The sequence below is a fragment of the Talpa europaea genome, assembly GCF_964194135.1.
Source record: "Talpa europaea genome assembly, chromosome: 9".
NCBI lineage: Eukaryota > Metazoa > Chordata > Mammalia > Eulipotyphla > Talpidae > Talpa > Talpa europaea.
In genome coordinates, this window is record NC_140076.1 from 8,411,811 (window position 1) to 8,433,237 (window position 21,427).

General features: G+C 58.6%; 2 protein-coding genes across 2 annotated transcripts; both read right to left on the reverse strand.

Moving 5' to 3' along the window:
• Positions 1-383: 383 nt before the first annotated feature.
• On the reverse strand, positions 384-11,003 carry LOC311177848 (anoctamin-7-like; the record flags this gene model as incomplete). The annotated part of the gene is given in 26 exon segments (XM_084244086.1): positions 384-545; positions 1,032-1,122; positions 1,479-1,621; positions 1,838-2,046; positions 2,148-2,281; positions 2,781-2,878; positions 3,072-3,126; positions 3,902-4,013; positions 4,263-4,365; positions 4,487-4,585; positions 4,679-4,816; positions 6,678-6,785; positions 6,789-6,821; positions 6,943-7,010; positions 7,013-7,035; positions 7,129-7,219; positions 7,303-7,343; positions 7,345-7,460; positions 7,555-7,598; positions 7,601-7,661; positions 7,739-7,796; positions 8,171-8,297; positions 8,354-8,485; positions 8,980-9,145; positions 10,110-10,226; positions 10,941-11,003. Coding segments are annotated over 26 exon segments (2,592 nt in total).
• A 3,250-nt stretch (positions 11,004-14,253) lies between these two features.
• CPLANE2 (ciliogenesis and planar polarity effector complex subunit 2) lies at positions 14,254-18,001 on the reverse strand (the record flags this gene model as incomplete). The annotated part of the gene is made up of 5 exons (XM_084241854.1): positions 14,254-14,741; positions 14,963-15,099; positions 15,415-15,539; positions 16,363-16,515; positions 17,890-18,001. 5 exons carry the CDS (start codon positions 17,999-18,001, stop codon positions 14,486-14,488), a joined length of 783 nt encoding a protein of 260 aa, XP_084097980.1. The 3' UTR covers positions 14,254-14,485.
• Between the last annotated feature and the right edge of the window lie 3,426 nt (positions 18,002-21,427).

Sequence of the window (21,427 nt, forward strand, 5' to 3'; positions counted from 1 at the left end):
CCGGGTGAGTTGGGGCTGCTGGCCATGGTACTCCCCAGCCCTAGCCAGCGCAGAGGACCCCGTGGAATGAGCATGGGACAGACCTAGGGTCCTAGCAGAGCCGTCCCGCCTCACTCGTCCCTGTGTCCGGGGCTCCGGGGACAGCGCCCCTGCTGCAGTGGACAGAAAGCACGGCTTGGTCAGGCTGGGCAGGCTGACTGGACGTCCAGAGCCCAGGGGACTCGGGTGGAGATAATAGAAGAGGCGTGGAGTGGGCGGGGCGTGGAGTGGGCGGGGCTTGGCGGGGGCGGGGCCAGTGGAAATCCATTCCCTCTCAGCGAGGCCAAGCAGGAGGGCGGGCACGAGGGGCGGGGCTAAAAGCTGGGCGGGCACGAGGGGCGTGGTCAGGGGTGGGGCCGGGCTCCGCCCGAGAGCTGCGCCCCGCGGTTGCCCGCCAGCGCCCGCCTGGCCCAGCAGCGCTCGCGTTTTATCTCGGTGGCCAGGGCGGCTGGCACGTCGGGGGGCACGAGCCAGGCGATGGGGCGCAGGAAGAAGAACACCACGTACTGGGGAGAAGAGGGGCCAAACAGAAGGGCCGCCTTAGCAATCTTAATTTAGGGGGTGCTAGGAGTGCAAGGCGCCCGTCCAGGCTTTCCCGGGGACTGATTAATTTAATCCTCACACCTCTAGGAGGTGGGTGCAGTCCCGACTCTCATTTCCAGGTGAAGCCAAAGCATGAAGAGGTTGTCATTTGCCCAAAGGCGCACTAAGGGATCCCGTTAGAGGCGAGGGGTTAGAGAAAGGGGATCTTGAGCAAAGCGGAGGGGAGCGCGTTTCCTCTTCTCATGGGTCTGTGGCCATGAGATAGAAGCGTCCGGTCGTCGTGATATGAATCCATCGAGCACTGAGATGCGCTCGGCACTGTGCGAGTCCTTGGCACTGGGTCTTCACCGCGATGCAAGCAGCAGCTCCTATTCTGCAACACATCCCATTACAGCCAACCGGCGGCAGAACCTGAGCTGGAGCCTAGGTCTGCCCGACGCACAGCCTACCTCGAAAGCGATGATGGAGCCCAGACGCACAGCCTGCCGTTGCCAGTAGCAGAGGGTGAGGTTTCCCTGCGCGTCGCGAAAGGCCTGGTACCTGCAGGGCGCGGGGTCCGGGAGGCTGGATTCAGCCTGGACTCCGCCCCGGGCTCGCCCCGCCCCGCGGCGGGGCCTGGCCCCGCCTTTCCAGCCGTCCCGCAGCCGGTGCAGACCCCGGGCTCGGCTCCCTGCCCGCCCAGTTAGGCACCACCACACGCCTCCCGCACGCGCGCGCCCCGCCTCCAGGCCCGGTGCCCGCGCCCCTCCCGCCCTGCAGAGCCAGGCTCCACGGAGGGACCCGCCCCCCCCGACCCCCGCCCCGCGCCCCGTAACACACACTCACACACGCGCGCGCACACACACATGCACACACACGCGCGCGCGCTTGCGCCCGCTGCCTGGTGGGCGTCCGACCTGCACCGCTGCGGTTGCCCCGGGCGCGGTAGGCCGGGGGTGCAGGCGCCAGCGTGAGGTTGACGGGCCGCGCAGCCGGCCCTGCTGCTCCCACGCGACAGGAGCCGCGGCAGGAAGCCCGAGGTGGAGGCGAGCAGGAAAGCCCGAAGGGTCAGGGCCCGGCTCGCGCTCTTCCGGGCCACGGCCACGCCCGCGGGCAGCTGAGCGCGAGGCCCCAGCGCCCAGCCCTTCGCCTGTTTCCCCGTCTCTGACCCCGATTTCCAGCCTCAGACCCCACGTCCCTACACCAGCCTCTTGCCCAGTCTCCAACCTCCGTGTCCCCCTTGAGCCCCGGGGGCCCCTCCTTTGCCCACACTCACATTCACGATGACCGAAAGGTGGGCCATGGCCTCAAGCAGGTGCAGCCAGATCCTGATGCCCTGTCCCCGCTCAGGCACAGGCCGCCGGTACCCGCACACCAACTTGTGGGCGTCCAAACGGATCTCCACCCCCCAGTTGTTGAGCAGAGCAAACAGGGGAGCCAGTGGGAAGGCGGCCACTAAGGTGGTGATGAAGCCAAACTGCAGCACTGGGAGGTGGGGAGGGTCAGGCCCGGGGTCACCTCCCCAGTTGTGCCAGGGCTCCAGGGACCCTGCTGGGCCTGGTACCACTGGGTCACTCACTGCTCACCCATCTCCAGGTATTCATCAAACAGGCCCTCGCGCTGGATGAGCTCATAGTCCTCCCAACGCCAAAGCTCCTGCGCAATCTCGGTGCCCAGCAACCCTGCCAGCTGCCTCTTCTGCCACCAGCCCTTCAGCTTCCTAGGGTGGGGGATTTGGGGGGCAGGGAAAACAGATGGTGCCATTTCCATCCCCCCAGCGCTATCGGTGACAGGAACCATGATCATCCCCACTTTACAAATGAGGAGACAGAGACCTTGCCCAGAGTTCCCAAATCGTAAGGGGAAACCAGACTCAAATTCAGTCCGTTGGACCTAGAGTCCAGTGCTCTTCATTCCTAAATGTTCATTCTTGGTCTGGGGAGCCCCCTCCCCCCAAAAAAATAATAACAGAAAGCCCTCCTCTTTCCTGTTCAGCATCTCATTTCATCTTCTCCACCCTGGTCGAGTGTCACCTCTGCCCCCATTATCCGGGAGAGGAGACTGAGACTTAGCCGCAGAGCTTACAAGAGGCAAAACTTGGACTTATGTCCCTGTCTCCTGACCACCTCTCTCAAGGTTTTTTTCTGTTGGCTCTCATAAAAGCCTTTCCCGTGGCCTGACCAGGCCTGGCCCATGCCCTCGCCACTCCCCGCATTCATGGCAAGACAAACTCTTGCACGTTGCTGACCAGCTGCTCGCCCACCATGATGGTGAAGAGCCTCTGAGCAAGCTCCAGGAGGCAGCCGCCAGGGCCGCACTGTGGTTGGCAGACACAGGGCACCTTACTCAGGGCTTAGGGGCTGCACAGGGGTGTCCCACCTCTCTGCCAGAGCATGAAGCCTACCCTCCATCCCTTGGAGGCCCTGGGGGCAGCTCCTGCCCGGCCAGACCTAAGGGCATGATAACTCCCGCCCTGCCCTCGCCAAGAGTCGGCTACCCAGGCTACTCACGTCTTCGTTGCGCATGCCAAGCAGTGTGCCGTACTGACCAGGGTACCCCACAAACCTGTAGGCCCACTGCATTTGTTGGCCATGCCCCCTGCCCTTTGGGGCCAGGCCACAGCTAACCTCCATGCTAAGGCTGATCCCCTCGCCCCACTATGCTCCTGACCCTCTGATCTCCCACCCACCCACCAGCTAACTCTGGTGACAGAGCTCTGGAAAGCCTTGACACCCCACCCCCCTTACATGCCCCAGAGAGCTATGCTCCATGGACCTGTTGGGACCATGGCCCAAATCTACTGCTTAGCCCATGAGAAGCCAATGGGGTATTTCTGGCCCAGGAAAAGACAGTCACACTGCCAGGGACCGGCTTCTGGTGAGTCCCCCTCTAGTCCCCACCAAATAACAATACTCATTATACCACTTCCTGGGGATCTAGCATATCAAAAATTCTCCTAACCAGTCTTCATTGAAAACTGGGAGCTCCTAGAGGAAAAGCCCAATTCTGGGTCATTTGTGTGTCCCAAGTGCCCGGTCCAGGAAGTCCATGACAAAAATGGCAATGAACCCAAACTACAGCCCTGGGAGGTGGGGTTGTCAGGCCTGGGTCACTCATGGAGGGCGAGAAATGAATGCATGCAGGCGTTAGAGTTTTGCCTCTACCCAAGGATATGCTGATACATTATAGTTGAGAAAATTGAAACTCAGGGAATTCAAGGACCAAGGTCAAGGTCAACAGCAAGACCTTGGTAGAGACAAACCTGGAGACTCAAGGATATACCCCTCTGCTGGGGCACTTCTTTGGGAGGCAGCAGCCTGGGGGGAGGAGAGGTCCTCACCTGCCTTTGAAGAATGCCACATAAAAGGGAGAAGAGTAGAAAGTGACAAATTGGAAGATGAAGACTTTGAAAGTGAAGGCGTCTTCATGGAGGGTCTGGGTTCTGTGCATTTTTAGGCAAAATGCAGAGGTGATTGGAATTCTATTGGGTATCAGGGGCAGGCACAGCCCATGGGATCAATGCACATGCTTCTGTCCCCAGCTTCCCCTAATGCCTGTTACGTGCCTCTTGTCAGCCTTATTTGAGGATGGGGACACCACGGTGGGGATTGCAGGCTCTGAGTTTCAGGAAGCCTTGTGTTAGGGTTCCCACTTGCCAAACGGATGCCAGGACACCCATGCGATCCCCTGCCCTAACTCACCCCACCTGGTGAACTGCTCAGCCAGCGAGGTATAGACCTGGCCCAAGAGAAGGCTTAGCACCAGGTTGAGCACAGTGCTGCTGATGTTGGCAATGTTGCCAGCCTAGACAGAGTAATAGCCATCACCTGGAGCCCAGCCGCAGGGGGCCTGAGGAGCCTGAGAACACCTACCTTGGGGTTGGGCCTGGAAAGGTGCTGCTACCCTCCACTCCAGGGGCACTCACTTGTGTCATGAGGACAGGGTTGCCCGTGTGGAACATAGCAATGCTGACGATGCCACGGTCGATGATGACAGATACCAGGAAAATCATCACCACGCAGAGCTGGGGGCCGTCAAAGAGGGCTGTCAGAGCTGCAGAGCAGGCCCCTGGGGTCCCAGACCACCCCAGAGGGGTCAGCCTTCTCCAGCCTCTCACCATGATGAGGATGGCCGCTGAGCCGGTGAGCAGGCGTGGAAGGTGGGTGCACACCAGGAAGTAGGGCTCATTCAGGCCTCTCACTGGGTTCTGGGCCATCTGTGGGGCCAGGGCAGCAAACTCTGGGCGTGGGCACTCCTATCAGAGGGACAACAGAGATGCACCTTCTGGGGACCAAGAGGCTGGGGGTTAGGACTCCACGGTGAGGGAAGACCCCTGTCTTTTCCTGTCTGCACAGAGAGTTCTGGACATGCAGGAAGGGGGTCTGATCCATTTTTGTTTCTGTAAGGCCTTTATCCCTCAGAGTCTGACTAGATGTATGCATGGGAGGGTACATGGACGGGTAGACAGAAGTAAACAGCAAATGGATGCACGTGCAGGAGAGAGCTGGATAGACTGGTGGCTGGGTGGACAGCAGGAGGACAGATGGGTGGGTGAACTGGACAGGCCAACAGCAAATCTCTGTACATGTGGGAGTGAAGGGTCGGTGGACAGATAACGAGGTGGGGATGCAGATGGCAGTGTGGTTGTGTGGTGAGTGGACATGAGGATAGATGGATGGGTGGACGGAGGGGTGGATGGATGAAAGGAGAGAGGAGGGAGGGGTGAAGGGACAGATTAAAGCATTATCTGGTAACAAGGCAGGCCCCTGAAGGGAGCTTACAGTCCACACCCCAAAGGGAGTCTAGTCCACTAGACACAAACCAAATGAATTAAATATGAGAGTGTGAATAAATCCTATGAAGGAAAACTGTGTCAGAGATGGTCACTGTAACCTAAAAGCCAAAAAAATGCCAAGCCAGGAGGGAGTAGAGGGGGAGCATTCTGCAGTGTGTGGGGGGCAGTTCGTAGGGGCAGCCTGCTGTGTCCTGTCCTCCAGGGGGCACCATTCATGCTGACTTTGTTACGGTAATGTTCCTTTCTGTTTTCAGTCCTCCCAAGCTTGGGTAAGCAATCAGCCCCTTTCATCAAATTCTCTATTGAAATGACAAGTCTGGCTCCACTGCTGTCTATTCCAGCTGATGGATGGTTAGATGGCTAGATAAAGGTACACTAGTGGTTTGTAGATTCATTCAACAAACATTTATTAAGCCTCTTTATATGCTGAGGCTATTCTGGCCCCAGGAGTGTAGCAGTGAGCATCACAGCTCTCTACTCTCATTCAGCCCACATTCTAGTGGCAGAGCACAGACAAGAAACAAAGAAGTTATAGTGATAAATGCTGTGATGAAATAAAAACAGTGATCAGTAGACTCTTTGGAATGATTGGCCCAGGAAGGCCTAAGAAGGTGACATTTAACTTAGACCTAAATGACAAGGACTTACAATGTCTGGAGGAAGAGGACTCTGGCAGTGCCAAGGCCCTGGTATGGAAATGACCTGGCCTAGTCAAGGAACAGCAAGAAGCCAGAGCAAGCAGAAGCCTGATCACAAAGATCCCTGGAGACGCCGTGAAGGGCTTCAGTGCTTTTCCAAGCACATCCCCTCTGAGAACTCACTGGCACGTATTGACGAGGATAGCACAGCATGTGATGTGTGTTTTCAAAAGATAGTCCTGGCAGCTAAGACTGGGTTAAGTGGGGCACGCAGAGGAGCAGGGAGACCTGTTGAGAGGCTGCAGCAGTGGTGCGGGTGAGGTGGTGGCTCAGACTGGGGTGGAGTGGGGTGAGGGAGGTGGCAGTGGAAAGAAGCAACCAGACTCGGGATCAAGGGTTAGATGTTTGGTGGGCAGGTGGGTGAGAGGAATGCTTTTGCCTTCTTCCCTGGTCCGGGCAGGGTTTCTCACTGAGATCCTATATACTCCCAACATGTAACCTCGCCAAGCCTTATGTGGCCTAGATGTCGGGAGGGTGGAAAAGGGACCTAGGAAGTGTGGGAAGAAGCCAGATTTGGAGCCTGGGATGCTGGACTCCAAGGTCTGAGCTCTTCCCAGAATTTCTTGTGGCCCCTGGGAACTTAGGGGGAGGTTCCGGGCCTGGAAGACAGAGCTGGGTGTCACCTCCTCTTCCTGGAAGTCACTGCAGTCCCAGTGGTGAGCCAGGGTGATGCTCTTGCGCTTCCAGTGCGCCAGGAAGGCCATGGCCCAGAAGGACATGAAGATGCTGAGTCACACAGTCCCTGGATGGTCAAAGAGGTAGCCCAGCTGCGAGGGAGGGGGAGAGAGGGCTCCCTGCAGGCCTGGCCAGGCACTGCTTTTCCCGGCAGCCAGCCCTGTGCTGGGTCCCAGATACCTGCCCCTTCACTTGCTCTCCTCCCTGGCTCACCTTGGCCATGGAGCAGATCTCAGAAATATTCCACGTGGCACAGGTATCGCAGAGTGGGCCCCCCACTGACCCCCACTGGCACAGATCTCCTCCCTAGGAGCAATCACTGTCCATCCTGGGAGGGCCTATCCTCAGCCAGCCTCCTGGCCCAGTCCACCCCCAACCCTCCCCCACATAGCCACTCATGCTGGTATGTTGGTGCCCATGGTGGCAAGGCCAGAGATGAAGACCAGGGTGCCCACAAGGGCAGCAGGCAGCAACCAGGCTGTGTAGAAGCCTGCAGGGGTGACAGAACATTCATGAGTCCCCATCTCTGCACTTGATGCCCCTTCTATTCCCTACCCCTGGTGCCAGACTCACCTAGCCAGGCAAAGTAGATGGCCACCTTCTCCCCAAAGTACATGGTCCAGGGGCTGGTACTTGTGCCAGCATCCCCAGCGGGCCCAGTATAAGTACAGCAACTGACGAGGGTTGAGGTCTGCACCAGGCACCTGGTACCCAGGCAGTTCAGAGAAGCCCTAAGGGGCGAGAAGGAGGGCGAGCTGCAGGGAAGTCCCAGAATTCTCTCCTGGTGCCCAGCAGTGGGGAAGGTTGAGTTTGGGTCATCTCTACCTCATGCAGTGGGAATGCTGTGTAGACGCCCCGGCCAGCAGTCAGGCAATGCCCATCTCTGCCCGTTTCTGCTTCCCAGAGACTGTGCGGGCCAGGATCTCTGCCACCTGCCAGGGAGAATCCTGGCGTCAGCTTCGCCCCGAGGGTGCCAGCTGAATGCACCCTTCCCAGGACTTTGGCTCACCACTCGGTGCCTTTGCGTGTTGGAGAAGTAGGAGTCGTGGGAGTCACTGCCCAGGAATCTGTGAGCAGAACAGCGCTCAGGAGCCAACCCCTCTGCCCAGCCTGAGACTAACACAACGGGAACGCAGTTTCCAGCCGGGGACCGAGGGCGGGAGGCCTGCAGCCGCCAAAGCTTGAGAACCTACCTACCCACAGAGCTCACCTGGCTGGGTGTCTTCCAGTCAGGCGAGCATCTTGAGGGAGACTGTAGGGTGGGAATCAGGGATGGGAGTCGCTGGCACACGGGAAGACAGGCCAGCAGCCTGCAGCGAGCTAGGCCGGTGTTGCCTCCAGGCAAACCAAAGAGGAACCGTGAGCTTCGATCCGGCTCAGCCCGCGCAGGCGCCCCGCCCACCTGGAGGCCCCGCCCCTTGGAGGCCCCGCCCCGCCCCACCTGTGCAGCTTGGCGCGGCGGCAGGGGCGCGTGCAGAAGTCCCGCGGCTTGTGCTGCCGCAGAGGGTGGCGCGGGCGCAGGCGCCGCAGCAGCGCTGCCGACCCGTTCAGGTCCGGTTGGGTCGAGCCTGGGGGACAAGGGCGGGGTCACCGGCCCCTGGAAGAATCCGCCTCCCCGGCCGACCCCTCCCGCCGCCCACCCCTCCCGCCTGCCGCGGCGCCGGCAGGCTCAGGCCCCCGGCGCGGAGCACCAGCAGCTCCCAGGGTGCGCCCAGCTTGGTGAGGTGCACGACGCCGCGCTCGGCGGGCTGCGCTCCTGCGGGGTGGAGGCTTCCCAGGGGGCCAGAGCCCCGTGGGCCTCCCCCCGCGATCCTGGTCGGACCCGGCCGGCAGGCACCGAGGGGGGTGTGTGTGTGTGTGTGTGACAGGTCCTTGCCGCCCTCAAAAGAGCTTTGGCACGCGTTTCCTCGTTCAAGCGAGGCGGGAACTAGCACCCCCATTTTATAAATGTGGGGAGAGTCGCTAGGTCCCCGCAGTCATGCAAGAGCGGCCGCTGTTTCCCACTTACGCGGCGCCGCCCATGTGCAGAGCCTGCGGGGCGCTTTGCACGACTGCATCGTCAGCGACGATGCACTTCACAGCCCATTTACAGGCGAGGTGCTGAGGTCGCGCGCGCAGCTCCCCGAGCTGGCTCAGGGACCCCCGCGGGCCCCGGCCGGAGCCGGGCAGCGCGCCCCGCCGCGCCCCGCCGCGCCCCCCTCCGCCAGGAGCAGCCGGGCCGCGCGCAGGTGCCGCTGGAGCTTCCCTCGCCTGCGCCGCAGCAGGAGTCGCTGCCGCTGGGGCCGCCGCGGGGCCGCAGCTCCTCCCGCGCGAGCACGAAGCCCGTCCCGCCGGCGGAGGCGCAGTTAGGAGCCGCCTGCCCGCCTGGCCCGCTTCGGTGGCGGCTGGGGCGCGGGGAGCTGGCTTGTCCGTCCCGCTGAGGGCAAAATGGGGTGCAGCCGCGTGCGCCGCGTCGAGAGGGAGTGGGACTAGCTCCAAGTGTTAGGGGGAACAGGATGTCCTAAAGCTGATTCCATACGGGCTTTGTGGACGCCACCCCCACCCCAGGCCAAAGCCAAAGACACTGGGAACTCCAAATCCCATCACCACCCAAGGGAGGGTGGCTGGGACCTGAGGGTGGGGTTAAGCAGCCAGGTTGGTATAAAGCCAGACACGTGGGCTTTGGGGGGGGGGGTTCCCCCATTTTGGCTCTCCGCCAGCTCGCAGCATCCCGCCAGCTCGGAGAGTGACTTGGGTTTCCAGGTCGGCGGATCGGGTAGGACGCATTAAAGACTTTATTTCCCTATTTTCTCCCTGAGTTGTGCATTTTCCTTCTTTCCTTTTCCCTTGTAAATAAACCTTTTATGGGGCCTCCCTGGTGGCGCAGTGGTTGAGCGCTGGGTTGTGAAGCTGCCAGCAGCCTCTGCAGCGCCGGTTCGATCCCGGGCTGCTCCCCGGCCACCGGAGGAGGGTCCCACATGGCGCGCAGACCTCTCCTGCCGCCTGCTGCTCCCCTCAGCAGTGTACTTCGGTCCTTCTGCCTTTTCTGCTCCCCGCTCTGACTCTGGTGAATTCTCTCACCCTCCCGCGCTTCTGACTGTACCCAGTGCTTGTATAAATAAATAAATAAATCTTAAAAAAAAATAAATAAACCTTTTATGAACCTTTTGTGTGTGCCTGTCGTGGAGTATTCATAAGTCCCTTGTAAGCGCGCGGGTGAGGACCCACAGCCAGGAACCCGTTCAGTATCGGGGCTGCCCTATAACAGAAGGAGGGGCTGCCGTTTGCAAGAAATGGACGCGGTTCCTCGCGGAGCACAGGGGGCTTTAGGGGGACACCGTGGGGAGCGGCTCAGGCCGCCCGGGTGAGATGGGGGTGAGTCCTGCGGGCCCAAATCTCACCAATTTTGGTTTTCCCGTCGCGGAGAAGTGGCCCCTGGAGCCGGGGGCATCGGTGCTGCCGCGAGACGAGCGGAGACGGGCGTCGTCTGGGTTCTCGTCCACGTGGCCATCGCTGTCCTGCGCGCAGCCGAGTGGAGGGGGGCGACGGGCCTGGGGCCCGGGCAGGTGCCCGGAGCTTCTCCGCGGGCCCAGCTCTGCCGGTCCCTCCCTCCGCCCACGGGCCCGCCCGCCCCTGGCTAAATATAAAGCGTAGGGGGGAGGCGCTCTCAGCTGCGACTCTTCTCTCTTCACGACCCTAACAGCCGCCGCCAGTACCAGAACAAGACGCCGCACAGCAGGTCATCAGGCTCCTCACCTGTGCCCGCACGTGCTGCCATCTTACACGTCCTTCTCACAACTCAAAGAAGTGGGTGCTGCCTTGAACTCCCTTTCACAGGTGAACACAGGAACGAACGCACAGTGCATGGTTTTCCCTCCCCCCACCGTCCTTCTGGACACCTCTCCCAGCCCTCAGCCTCAGTCCATGCACGTTGCTCCCAGGATCAATCCCTTCTTTCCAGAATAGAGCGGAACACCGGCTCCCCACACCCCCACCACTGTCCTGCCCAGGGCGAGGCCACGGGAGAGCACGTATGCCCTGCTATGCCCAGCTTGGTCCTCTGGGGAGTTGCCTCCACACAACTCCAACTTGTCCTAGGCCCTGAGCCCCACCTGTCTGCACCTGGGCACCTCTTCCCCTCAATTCTTGCCTGGCATGTGGGGTTGACAGCTGGCACCAGGTTGCCCAGGGAGTAAGTGGATCCCGGGCGTGACCAGGAAGCCTGAACTCACCCAAGTCCCTGGAGGCCTGTCCAGCAGCCTCTGTAGGTCCAGCTTCTGTGTCCCCTTCTTCATCCTGGGGCAGGACCTTGCCTGGGGTCCCCCCTGTTGCTCACAAGGGCAGCAAGCAGGCAGGAGCTTCACTTACCTGCTCAGCTAGCCTGGGAAGGGGCACCAGTAGAGAAAAGGGAGAGGGAGGAGGGAACTAGCACTGTATTCCCCCTCCTACAGGCAGCCCCCAGGCTTTCAGCTGGAAAAGCAGGGAAGACAGGTGAGAGTTTGTGAGGGGATGGATCCAGAAAACAGCATTAGGGGGTTGGGGGAGGGGATGCAGAGGGGTCAGTGCATCCGGGTTGTTTCAGGACTCTGCAAACTCTGGCAAACTGACCCTCTTGGGGCCTCAGCCTTTGATCTAAGTCTATTTCGCAGCTATAACAAAATACAACAGAGCAGGTGGCTTGTAAACAGACATTTATTCCTCACCATCCGGAGGCCGCAGACCTCAATATCATGGTGCCCGCACAGTTGCGTCCTGATGAGAACTGTTTCTGGCTTATAGCAGGGGCTTTCTCCCCGTGCCCTCATGTGGTGAAAGGGGTCCGGGAGCTCTGTGGGGTCCTTTTATAGAGCACTAATTCCATTCATGATGCCCTGGCCTCATAACCTAATCAGTCCCAATGACCCCTAATACCATCCCCGCGGGAGTTAGGGTTTCAACCTATGCACACTGAAGGGGTGTGGTGGGGGGGGCACAAACATTCAGTCCATAGCACTCCTCATCCACAGGGAAAGAGCTTGGGGCTCCCTGAGCCCAGCTTGGGGAGAGGGCTTGGAAATGCCAACTCTGGGATGGACAAACACCACTCAGAATACAGTCCCTCCTCCCACCAGCTTCATTTCAGGGCCCCAACGTTTATAAACTCCAGGGCCCTGAGGAGAGAGCATGGCTAGCTACCTTTTCTCCAAAGATCCCCTCCAAATTAGGACCCACCCTGGAAACACCCTGGGGACATAGTCACCTTCCCTTCTCGAAGTCTCTGGCCCAGAGGGGTGGGTGAGTGGAGAGCTATTTGTCGTTGAACTGTTGCGAGGCTTTACCCAATTGAGAAATTTCTAGCACCTTCCAGAAATTGAAGGCAAAATGAGAAGGCAACTTCCCGGTGGTCTTTCGGTATTCCATAGGAGTGGCCCTGAGAAAAGGAGTTTTATCTGGAGCTCAGATCTTCTCCCAGGACACGCCAGGCCTGCTATGCATCAGCGATGTCCAGTGCAAAATTATTTCAGAATGCACAAGAATTTCAAGATGACAACTGCAGTCAGGTGTGGGCCCCTCTGAGTTCCAGGCCAGGTGGGCTGCTCAGGTGGCAGGCTAGCCACTGAATCTGGACGCATGTACACATGCTCGCTTCTCAGCACTCCGCCGAACCCTGCCCCATGACCCCCTTCAGGCACAGCCACCAGCTATTAGAATTATGGCTCTGAACCCCCTCCTCCTGGGTTCCCAATTCTGTATGTCTGTGCAGGCCCCTGACGGGGGAGCCTACTAAATAGGAAAGGGGCTGGAGGGGCTGAGAAAGGAGCCCTGGACTGGAGGTCCTGGGGAGAGCTGGGGGGAACAGTGAAGGGCTTTGTTCACATCTCAGTTTGGAGTGAAGGTGGTGAGGGCTGGATTCTGCCTGGAGTAGAGCTGAGAGAAACCTGGCTTGCCCCGTGGTGAAGGGATGTGGGTTATTTTTCCAGAACAACCTTGTGGCTCTTGGCAGAGGTGGAAGCTCCCTTTCTGAGGGAGTGGGAAGCCATAGATAACTGGCTAGGATGTGGGGTAGCTGATAGGTCACAGTCAGGCCCAGGGATACCTTCCTCAGGTCCCGCCCTCACACTTTGCTCTGCCCAGGCAGGGTTAGGTTTCCTGGAGCTAAGAACAGAGGCAACGGGCTGACCGCCAGCTGCCTGGAAGCAGAGCTGGAGCAGAAACTGCAGCTGAAAGGCCTAGGGCCCAGGAGTGGAAAGAGCCTGCGGCCTGCTTGGGCCTGAGGCTTGGGGTCCTGCCCAGGGACATTCTTTTCTGGGGTTTGGGATAAGCTCAAGTCCTAGCTCCAAACCACAGTTGAGGATATGAAGGTGCTGGAAGAGGTCCCTGAAGCCCTGGAAGGGTGACAAACCTATGGCCAAACCTATGGCCAGAGCACAGGGCAGACAGGTTGGCATGACGTGTGTGCAGGAGGGTGGGCGGGGGTGTCCCAGCGGGAGGCACAGGGACATTACAGGGCAGCGCTGATGTGAGCACAAGATCACGGAGTGTGGGGCATGCAGGGCTGCTGGTGCTGCCTGTTCTAGGGGGGCCTCTCAGGACTTTGGGAGCCACTACCCCTGGGCCTCCAGAGCCCTTCCACTTGGGTCAGACTCAGGCCAGGCCTCAACCCAAGAGTTCATCTATGGGCTGTCATCAGGGAGAGAACGTGTAAACCCCCTTATCAACACCCCTGCCACCGTGGCCTGCATCCACCAGTGTCTCTGGCTGAAGGGGCAGAGGTGAGACACAGGAACTGATAGGCAAGGTCACTTACCTTTCTGCTCCTGTCCCTGCTGGACTGCTGCAGGCCAGAGCTACCATCAAGCCAATACACACCCTGATGCCCACTTGGTTCAGTTCCTGGCTTTGTTCAGGGCGGCTTTCCGACTCCCCAGGCTGGCAGGGCCCATTCTAAGCCTAGCTTGACAGCCTCATGATCAAGAAAGGTACGGCAGAGTGAGGGGCCACTGCTTAGACACACCAGTGGACTACATTTCCCAGCCTCCACTGCAGCCCCACATGACCACGGGACTGGCCAATGGCATGCAGGCCAACATAAGGCCCAGGGTCCTAGGCCAGGTGCACAGAAACCCCCTGGGCCACCTTGATGTGACACCTTCCTGTGTGCTGATGGGATGCTGATGCCCAGGACACAATGGAAAGCCAGGTGCTGCAGCTCTCAGAGCCCACGTGCCTGAATGAGTGCGTAGAGCAGCACCCCCAAGCCCACCTTCACCTGAGGTGGAGACAAAGCAAGAAAAAACTTCAGTGTTAAGTCACCAAGCGCAGAGTTTATCTGATACAACAGATGTTATCATCAACTAATACAGGCTCTTGATGACACTGCCTGAGGTCCAGGGCCCAGACAGGCACCTGCTCTGTGCAGTCACCCTCCATGGGTCTGCAGAAGCGGGAAGGGGAGCAAGAGGCAGGGGGGAGAAGCTTGAGCCCTGGGGCCGCCCAAACAGTTGTTCAGTGTCCAGGAGCCCAGACCCCCAGGGCAGAGGGAGAAGGCCAGAGGGCACCTGGATGCCCTCAGACCTCTGCCCTAGAGCGCCTACCCCTCCCCCCGCCACCTCACTGCCTTGCTTTTTGCCAGGGAAGTGCTGCTGGGGTAGGGCCCTCTTGGGCTGCCACCCTGGCCAGGCCCTCAGGCCAACCCTCAGGAAGAGCTCAACATTCCTGCCCCAGCCTTAGGCCCTGGGTCCCGCCCTCTGGCCTGGGTCATCTGAGGATCAGAGTAGGGATCACACTCATGATGTCACTATGCCTCCGCTGAGGGGTCCTCTGGGGAGCTGGGGAGCAGGCCAGCTGCCACCTGGTCCTGGTACCACAGCTGCTCTGCGAGGCTGTTGAGCACATGGGCAATGTCGGACAGCCCGGCCCGCCCATCCAGGGTGCGCCCATCTGCCAGCCGCTGTCCTGGCATACTCTTCACCCGCAGAAGAGGCAGTTCCCAGGCCTTGCGGAAGGCGGTGAGGTCACGCTCAGGCACATCTGTGTGCATGTACTGGTCAAATCTGAGGGACGGTCAAGGAGCCTGGCCAGGCACCTGTGAAACCCAGTCTTCTTCCACCTGGAGCCCCATGCCCAGGGTCTAGGGGAGGCCCTGCTGCAGCCTTTAAGATAAATCCCTTGGGGCTGGAACCCAAGGTGGGGCAGAGGTGGGGCCCTTGACCTTCTTGCTTGGCACCTTTCCAAGGCTGGCCTCTGACAGCCTGAGGGGCCACCCAAAGGATACTTGGAGCCGACCACCATCCTGACAACACCAGGGACCTCTCCCGCTACACGGGCCAGCTGTCCAGGGAGGTCTTCGAAGGAGGCACGGTCGGTGAAGGAAAAGAGGAAGAGGAAAGCATCTGTTTTCTCCTTGCAAGCCTGGGGAGGAGGACACGGATGAGCGCTTCTGACCACGGGACCAGAACCTTCTTATCAGCGCTGGGCCCTGAGGAATCTCAGCACCATCCCTTCTTTTACAAAGTGGGAAACTAGGCCCAGAGCAGGATGTGGCTGGCCCCAGGGCTGAGCCTAGGCTGGGCCTCAGCCCCCAATGCCAGCTCAGAGCCCTCCCACCGGGCAGCATCCTTGTTGGTGAATTCTGGCCCCAGCAGAACAGGCAGGCTGGGGTGCTCAGAAGCCCACCTCAGATAACCAGCCCTTCCTGGACCCACCCGGATCCACCTGCCCGCTCACCGGCAGCATGTGGTCAAACTTCTTGAGTGCCGACTCCCCGCAGTCCCAGAACTCAAAGCGGAACATGATGACGCGGTTGCTGGTCTGCAGCTTGGCAGGCCAAAACACCACGGTGGTCTGGATGCCTGGAGAGCAGGACTGGCCACTCAGCAGGGGCAAGGAAGAGGTGAGAGGGAGGGGGGCCAGGAAGGAACAGGATGGAGAGACATGCTCCTGCCTTGGGGCGTCCCCAGTCTGGCAGGGAAGGCACAGTCCCTGACCTGGGAGAATTCTGGGCAGGGGGGAGAACGCACCTGCCTGGAAGAGCCCCCCACCTAGCCTGGCCCTGACCATGACTCAGCAGTATAACTTGTATGTACAGAGGGTACTGAAGGCCCTGGGATCCTGAAGGGGCTGCATATGATGGGTCAGTCAGCATCCAGTAGAAGGAAAGGAGAAGGATGATCAGTTTCCTGAGCACCTACCTGTGCCAGCTCAATGCCAGGCATGTTGCCAGCACTATCTCTAGTACCTACCCCACAACAACCCTGAGGGATTGGACAGAGGAGCCACTGTAGGCTCAGAGGTGAGCTGACTTGCCAAGGGGGCAGAGTAAAGGGGGCTGGGGCCTCCCTGGTGGCCTAGGGGTTAAGTCTCAGCACTAGCGCTGAGTTCGAGCCCCAGCCAGGGACCCACATGGCACAGCAGACCTCGCCTGTCTCGCCCCCCTGCCACCCCTGCCAGCAGTATATTTCAGTAGATCAGCCTGTTCTGCTCCCTACTCATCTCTGGTGAATTCTCTCACCTCCCAAAACCTCTGGCCTACACCCCAGTTCTCCTGTGCAAAAATAAATAAGTAAACAAATTTAAAAAAGAAAAAAAATGGTGGGGCAGTTTCCAGGGCCAGATCCTGTTCTCCACCCCAGTGAAGGCCTTCAAGGGTGGGCAAAGGGTCAGGGCCCCACTCACCAGTGGTCTCATGGTGCACCAGGGGTACCTCGAGGCCAGCCAGCTTGGCCACCAGGGCTGTCTTGCCCACGCCACTCTTCCCGGACACGAAGATTTTATAGCTGGCTGTGTCAATGGCCACTGATGGGGACAGTACTGGTCTCTCAAGCAGTCCTAGGATAAGGAGGGAGCCAGGTGAGGTGGGGGGTCAACCTGAGATTGCCCTGTCAGACCTAGATGGACAACCTCATCTCTAAGGGCTTCAGTGTTACCCGCCCAGCTTCTTGATCTCCATGACAGAGACAGGATCCCCTGATGTGAAGCTCTGCTGAGAACACTGGTGCTCGGGGAGCTGGGTTGAGGCCTGCTCCAATACCACTGAATTATTATTATCATCATTCTTTTCAAAGGACACCACATGTTATTTGCTTCTGCCTTGGACTTGTAACCACACTCTCAGGGGCTCCTCTCCCCTGTCTGGGGCACAGATGGTAGCTTCTGGAGGGAGAAGGCAGCAGAATAAAGACATTCAGGTCCTGAGGTTCTAAGGGGCATCCCTGTGGGCCAGAAGGTGACCTGTCCTTCCTCCCTGAATTTTTTTTTAATTGCTACATGTATGATTTTTATTGGTACTATTCTCACATGTTCTAGGTTTCCCACATGTAAAAGTAAGGTTTTTCATAATTCTTTCCTTAATGGAGACGTATCAGCAGAAGTATTCTCAATTCTTATAATAAACCCCTTGGAATCAATTAATATGTCAAGATTTTTTTTTTTTTTTTTTTTTTTTTTTTTGTGGGACCCTCGCCAGCAGCCGGGGAACGAACTGGTGCTGCAGAGGCTGTGGGCAGCCTCGCAGCCCAGCACTCAACTGCTGCGCCACCAGGGGAGGCCCAATATGTCAAGATCTTTGTGAATATTTTTAATTTAAAATGTGCAAAAGAACAGTCTCGACTATGACATCTCTATAGGCCTAGAACCCCAGAGTCCTTAGTTGTGGGCTGCCTCTCCCTCGCTGGGCCCAAGTCTTCTGCCCACTTGTCTCTCCTGGCTGCAGCCTGACTCCTGCAACTGATACTCAGCCAGGTTGCTGACCTGCCAGCCCAGCCCTGCCAGGGTGAGTTGGCTTCATCCTGGGGGGACACATGCTGTATCTGATCCTGGATACAGCAGGATATGCAAAAGGCTGCCCTTACTTACTAGGGTGGACCCTGTACCAGCCTGGAAGATGTGCTGGTGATGTTAAATGGGACCAGGTGTGTAAGGTACCCAGCAGAGGGCCTGGCATGGGGCGGGGCTCAATCAACAGCATCTCCGGTGACAGTGGCTCCTGGCTGGGTGTCGCTGTTTCCATGCTCCTGGCTCTGACGATGGAATTAGCTCCGAGGAGATTCGGAGGGTGGGGGCCCTGGGGATAGAGTTTTCAGGGGTCCCCACGGCTGAGGAATGCAGTGAACACTCTGCCCCTCTACTTCTGCTCCCCCAGGGGAGCGACAGGTGACATGTTTCTCCCCAGGGAGTGACGCGACAGGCTTGCAGGGGCCTCACCAAACACCCGCCGGCGGCTCTTGCGCAGGACGCAGGCCAGGTACTCCTTGCCGTGCGCACTCTCGTGCCAGCCCGGGACAATCACTGAGCCTGGGGCGGGCGGTCTGGGCATGGCTGGGCGCCGCCGCGGGCCACGGAGACGGCGGGAGGCTGAAAGCAGGGAAGGTAAAAGGCACCTGTCCCAAGCTGGCCCCGCACCCCCTCTTCCCAGCCCTCTGGAGCCCCAGGTCCTTCTTGGGGCATGAGGGAGTCGTGGAGCCCAAACCTTCTTACTATCCCAGCTCTTAATTTCAGAGTGCAAGCTCCCCGCACTGTCCTGGGGGCTACAATCCTGCACCCCTGCTGTCACCCACAAGGTGAACTTCTGTCACCGTCACCCACCGTCCCTTCTCCCCTGCCTCGCCCACTGGGGACGCCCTCCCGGGGGCATTTTCTGCCCCTGGCCCCCCAGGGGGAGGGTGGTCACACAGCCCGCGTCTTCTCTACCTCCTCGATCCCGACTCCCGCGGCCGCCGGGGTCCTTCCATCTGCGCCCGCAGCCGGGAGCCGCCGCGGCGGAGGGCGCCCCTTTAAAAGCCCGCCCCGCGGGGTCGGCTTCCGCCAGCCCCGCCGCCAGCGCGAGGCGCATGCGCGGAGGCTGTTGTCATGGAGACGCCAGGGGCGGAGTTGGTCCCGCCGGACCGCCGAGGCCGCTGCGGGGTGACGCCAGCCGGGCCCCCCGCCCCGCCCCCGGGGCGCCCCGCCCCTTCGCCTCAGCTCCTGGGCTCGACCCAGTGTTTCCTCCAAAACGTGATCAAATCCCTTCTCCAGGATCCTCCCGCGTCCCTCTGCGCCTCAGTTTCCTCTTCCGTAAAGTGGAGATAAAATGGTTTCCTCCCCGGGCTCTTGACGACGGCGCCTGCCCGGAGGTGCCCGTTGCTGTGACTACCACGACCCCTCGGGCGGGTCACCCCGCCTGGCAAGACCTCTGGCTTCCCGGACCCGCTCAAGGTCTTAAAAATGAGGGGCCTCCCCGGTGGCCGTGGCGCAGCGGGTTGAGCGCAGCGCTGTGAAGTTGTCCGCAGCCTCTGCAGCGCGGGTTCGATTCCCGGCTGGCCAGGGAGATACCCACATGGCGTGGCAGACCTCTCCTGTCTCGCCTGCTGCCCCCCTCAGCAGTGTATTTCGTCAGTCTGCCTGTTCTGCTCCCCACTCTGTCTCTGGTGAATCCTCTCACCCCCACCCCCTGCACCTCTGGCCTGTACCCCAGTTCTTGTATGCATAAATAAATAAATCTTTTTTAAAAATCAAATTCTTAAAAAAAATCTTCAAAATGAGTCAGCGTTTCCCTGGATAGTACCTTCCAGTCAGCCATTTACTTATCGATTAATTTATTGATTGATCCATTGCATTCATTCAAAATATAATTACTGAGCACAGTCTGTCCTAGGTGGACAGAAGTGTCTGCACTTCCAGAGCTGACATCAGCCTTTCTGCACAGCTCCAGGCAGCTCAGGCCTTCTTCCCAGGGGGTGGGTGCTGAGTAGATGTTGGGTGTTCAGACAGGATGCAGATGGGTCACTGCTGAGAGGTTGACTGTTCTACTTCATTCTTACTAGTCTTTTCTGGTAATGCCTGCAAGTAAAGTACATCCCTGTTTTGTGAGGACTGACCTGTGAGCTATCTTTGTTGAAGGCCAGCTAAGCAGCAGGCTGGGGTGGGGGCTTTATAGAGGTTACCTCACTGAAGTCTAGAAACAAACCACTAGGGCCTCCCGGTGGCACAAGGAGTTAAGCACTGCATTGTGAAGCAATCCACAGCCTCTGCAGCACAAGTTGGGTCCCTGGCTGGCCAAGGAGCAACCCACATGGCGAGGCAGAACTCTTCTGTCTCGCCCACTGCTCCCCTCAGCAGTGTATTTCATCAGTCTGCTCTGTCTCTGGTGAATCCTCTCACCCTCCCGTGCATCTGGCCTGTGCCCCGGTTCTTATATAAATAAATAATCTTTAGAAAGAAAAAAAAAAGATATTAAAAAAAAAAAAAAGAAACAAAGCTGTGTGGGAAATGTCCTCTTGCATTTCTTTTCCAGATGTGATTATCTGAACACGCACCACACAGGCTATGGGTGGAAACAGGCTCAGGGCACAGGGCCCTGGACTCAGAAGTGGGATTTGTTCCATATGTTGGGTTTTGTGTTCTCAGCTTTGCTCTCAGCAACTAGGGGGGCTGTTCCTAGTAAAGCTGCAAGTGGCCAGAGGGTCATGAACCTGCCTATCGCTGAGGCCCATTGTATCCAAGGGGGCAGCGTGGGTGTGTAAGACGGAGCCTTACCCTGGCTTTGCGTCCACGGCAGCAGGGCAGAAACATGGCAAATGGAGGCTGCTCACTCCTCGATCTGCCTTCCTGCAGTTCTGGGCGCATCCGCCCAGACCCAGGGATGTCCACAGCTCTGTGGACCTTGCTCCATAGACCAGAAGGGCCTCTGTGGCAGGGCTTGACCTGACTTATCCTTGGGTTTTGAGACCATAGCCTGCACTGTCCTGGCTTGGCTCCTGGGGGCTCAGGCAGAGTGTGGGGAAGCAGGGCGAGTCGGCAGAGCGAGCTTGCCAGTTAACTGGCAGGCCAGACGACATGTGCAGTTAGGGAGGCTGGTGACCAGAAGAACTGGTGCTCAGCAGGTGAGGGCAGTTGGCCCTCCCTGCCCTCGGGAGCTTATAGAGGGGACACTTCTGTGGATGTGGGAGTCTGTTCAAAACATGGATTCTTGGACTCCGTGCCCCAGAGATTCTGCTTCAGGGGCTTGGGTGTCTGCGTCTGCACCTTTAACCAGAGCACCGGGCAGTGCAGAGTTGGCCTCTGTATTTCAGTCTGCTTAGGCTACTTCGACAGAATAGCAGTCTGGCGGCCTCTCTGATGGTGCAGAGGTTAAAGTCCTAGGGCTATCAAGCTACTGCCAGCTACTGTGCCTGAGTTCTATCTCCGCCAGGGAGATACCCACATGGCGCAGCAGACCTCTCCTGTCTCACAGCTGCTCCCCTCAGCAGTGTATTTCCGTGGGTCCATCTGTTCTGCTCCCCACTCTCTCTCTGGTGAATCCTCTCACCCCCCCACACCTCTGGCCTATACCCCAGTTCTTGTACGCATAAATGAATAAAAATCTTTAAAAACAAAAAAGGATAGCACAGTTTGGGGGGCTACACATCTGAAAATCATTTTCTCCCAGGCCTGGAGGCAAGAAGTCCAGAATCAAGGTGCCTGCAGGGCTGGTTTCTGGTGAGGTCTTTGTGGCTGGTGGACAGCCAGCTGCTTTGTCAGTGTGTCCTCACAGAGCTGCTGGGGCCTCTTCTTCATTTTCATAAGGACACCAGTAATACTAGGTCAGATCCCTACCTTTTTGATTTCATTTAAACTTCATCACCTCTATTTTTTTAAGATTTATTTGATTTTACAAGAGCTGGGGTGTAGGCCAGCGGTGTGAGGGGGAGGGTGAGAGGATTCACCAGAGACAGAGTGGGGAACAGAACAGGCAGAATGACCAAAACACACTGCTGAGGGGAGC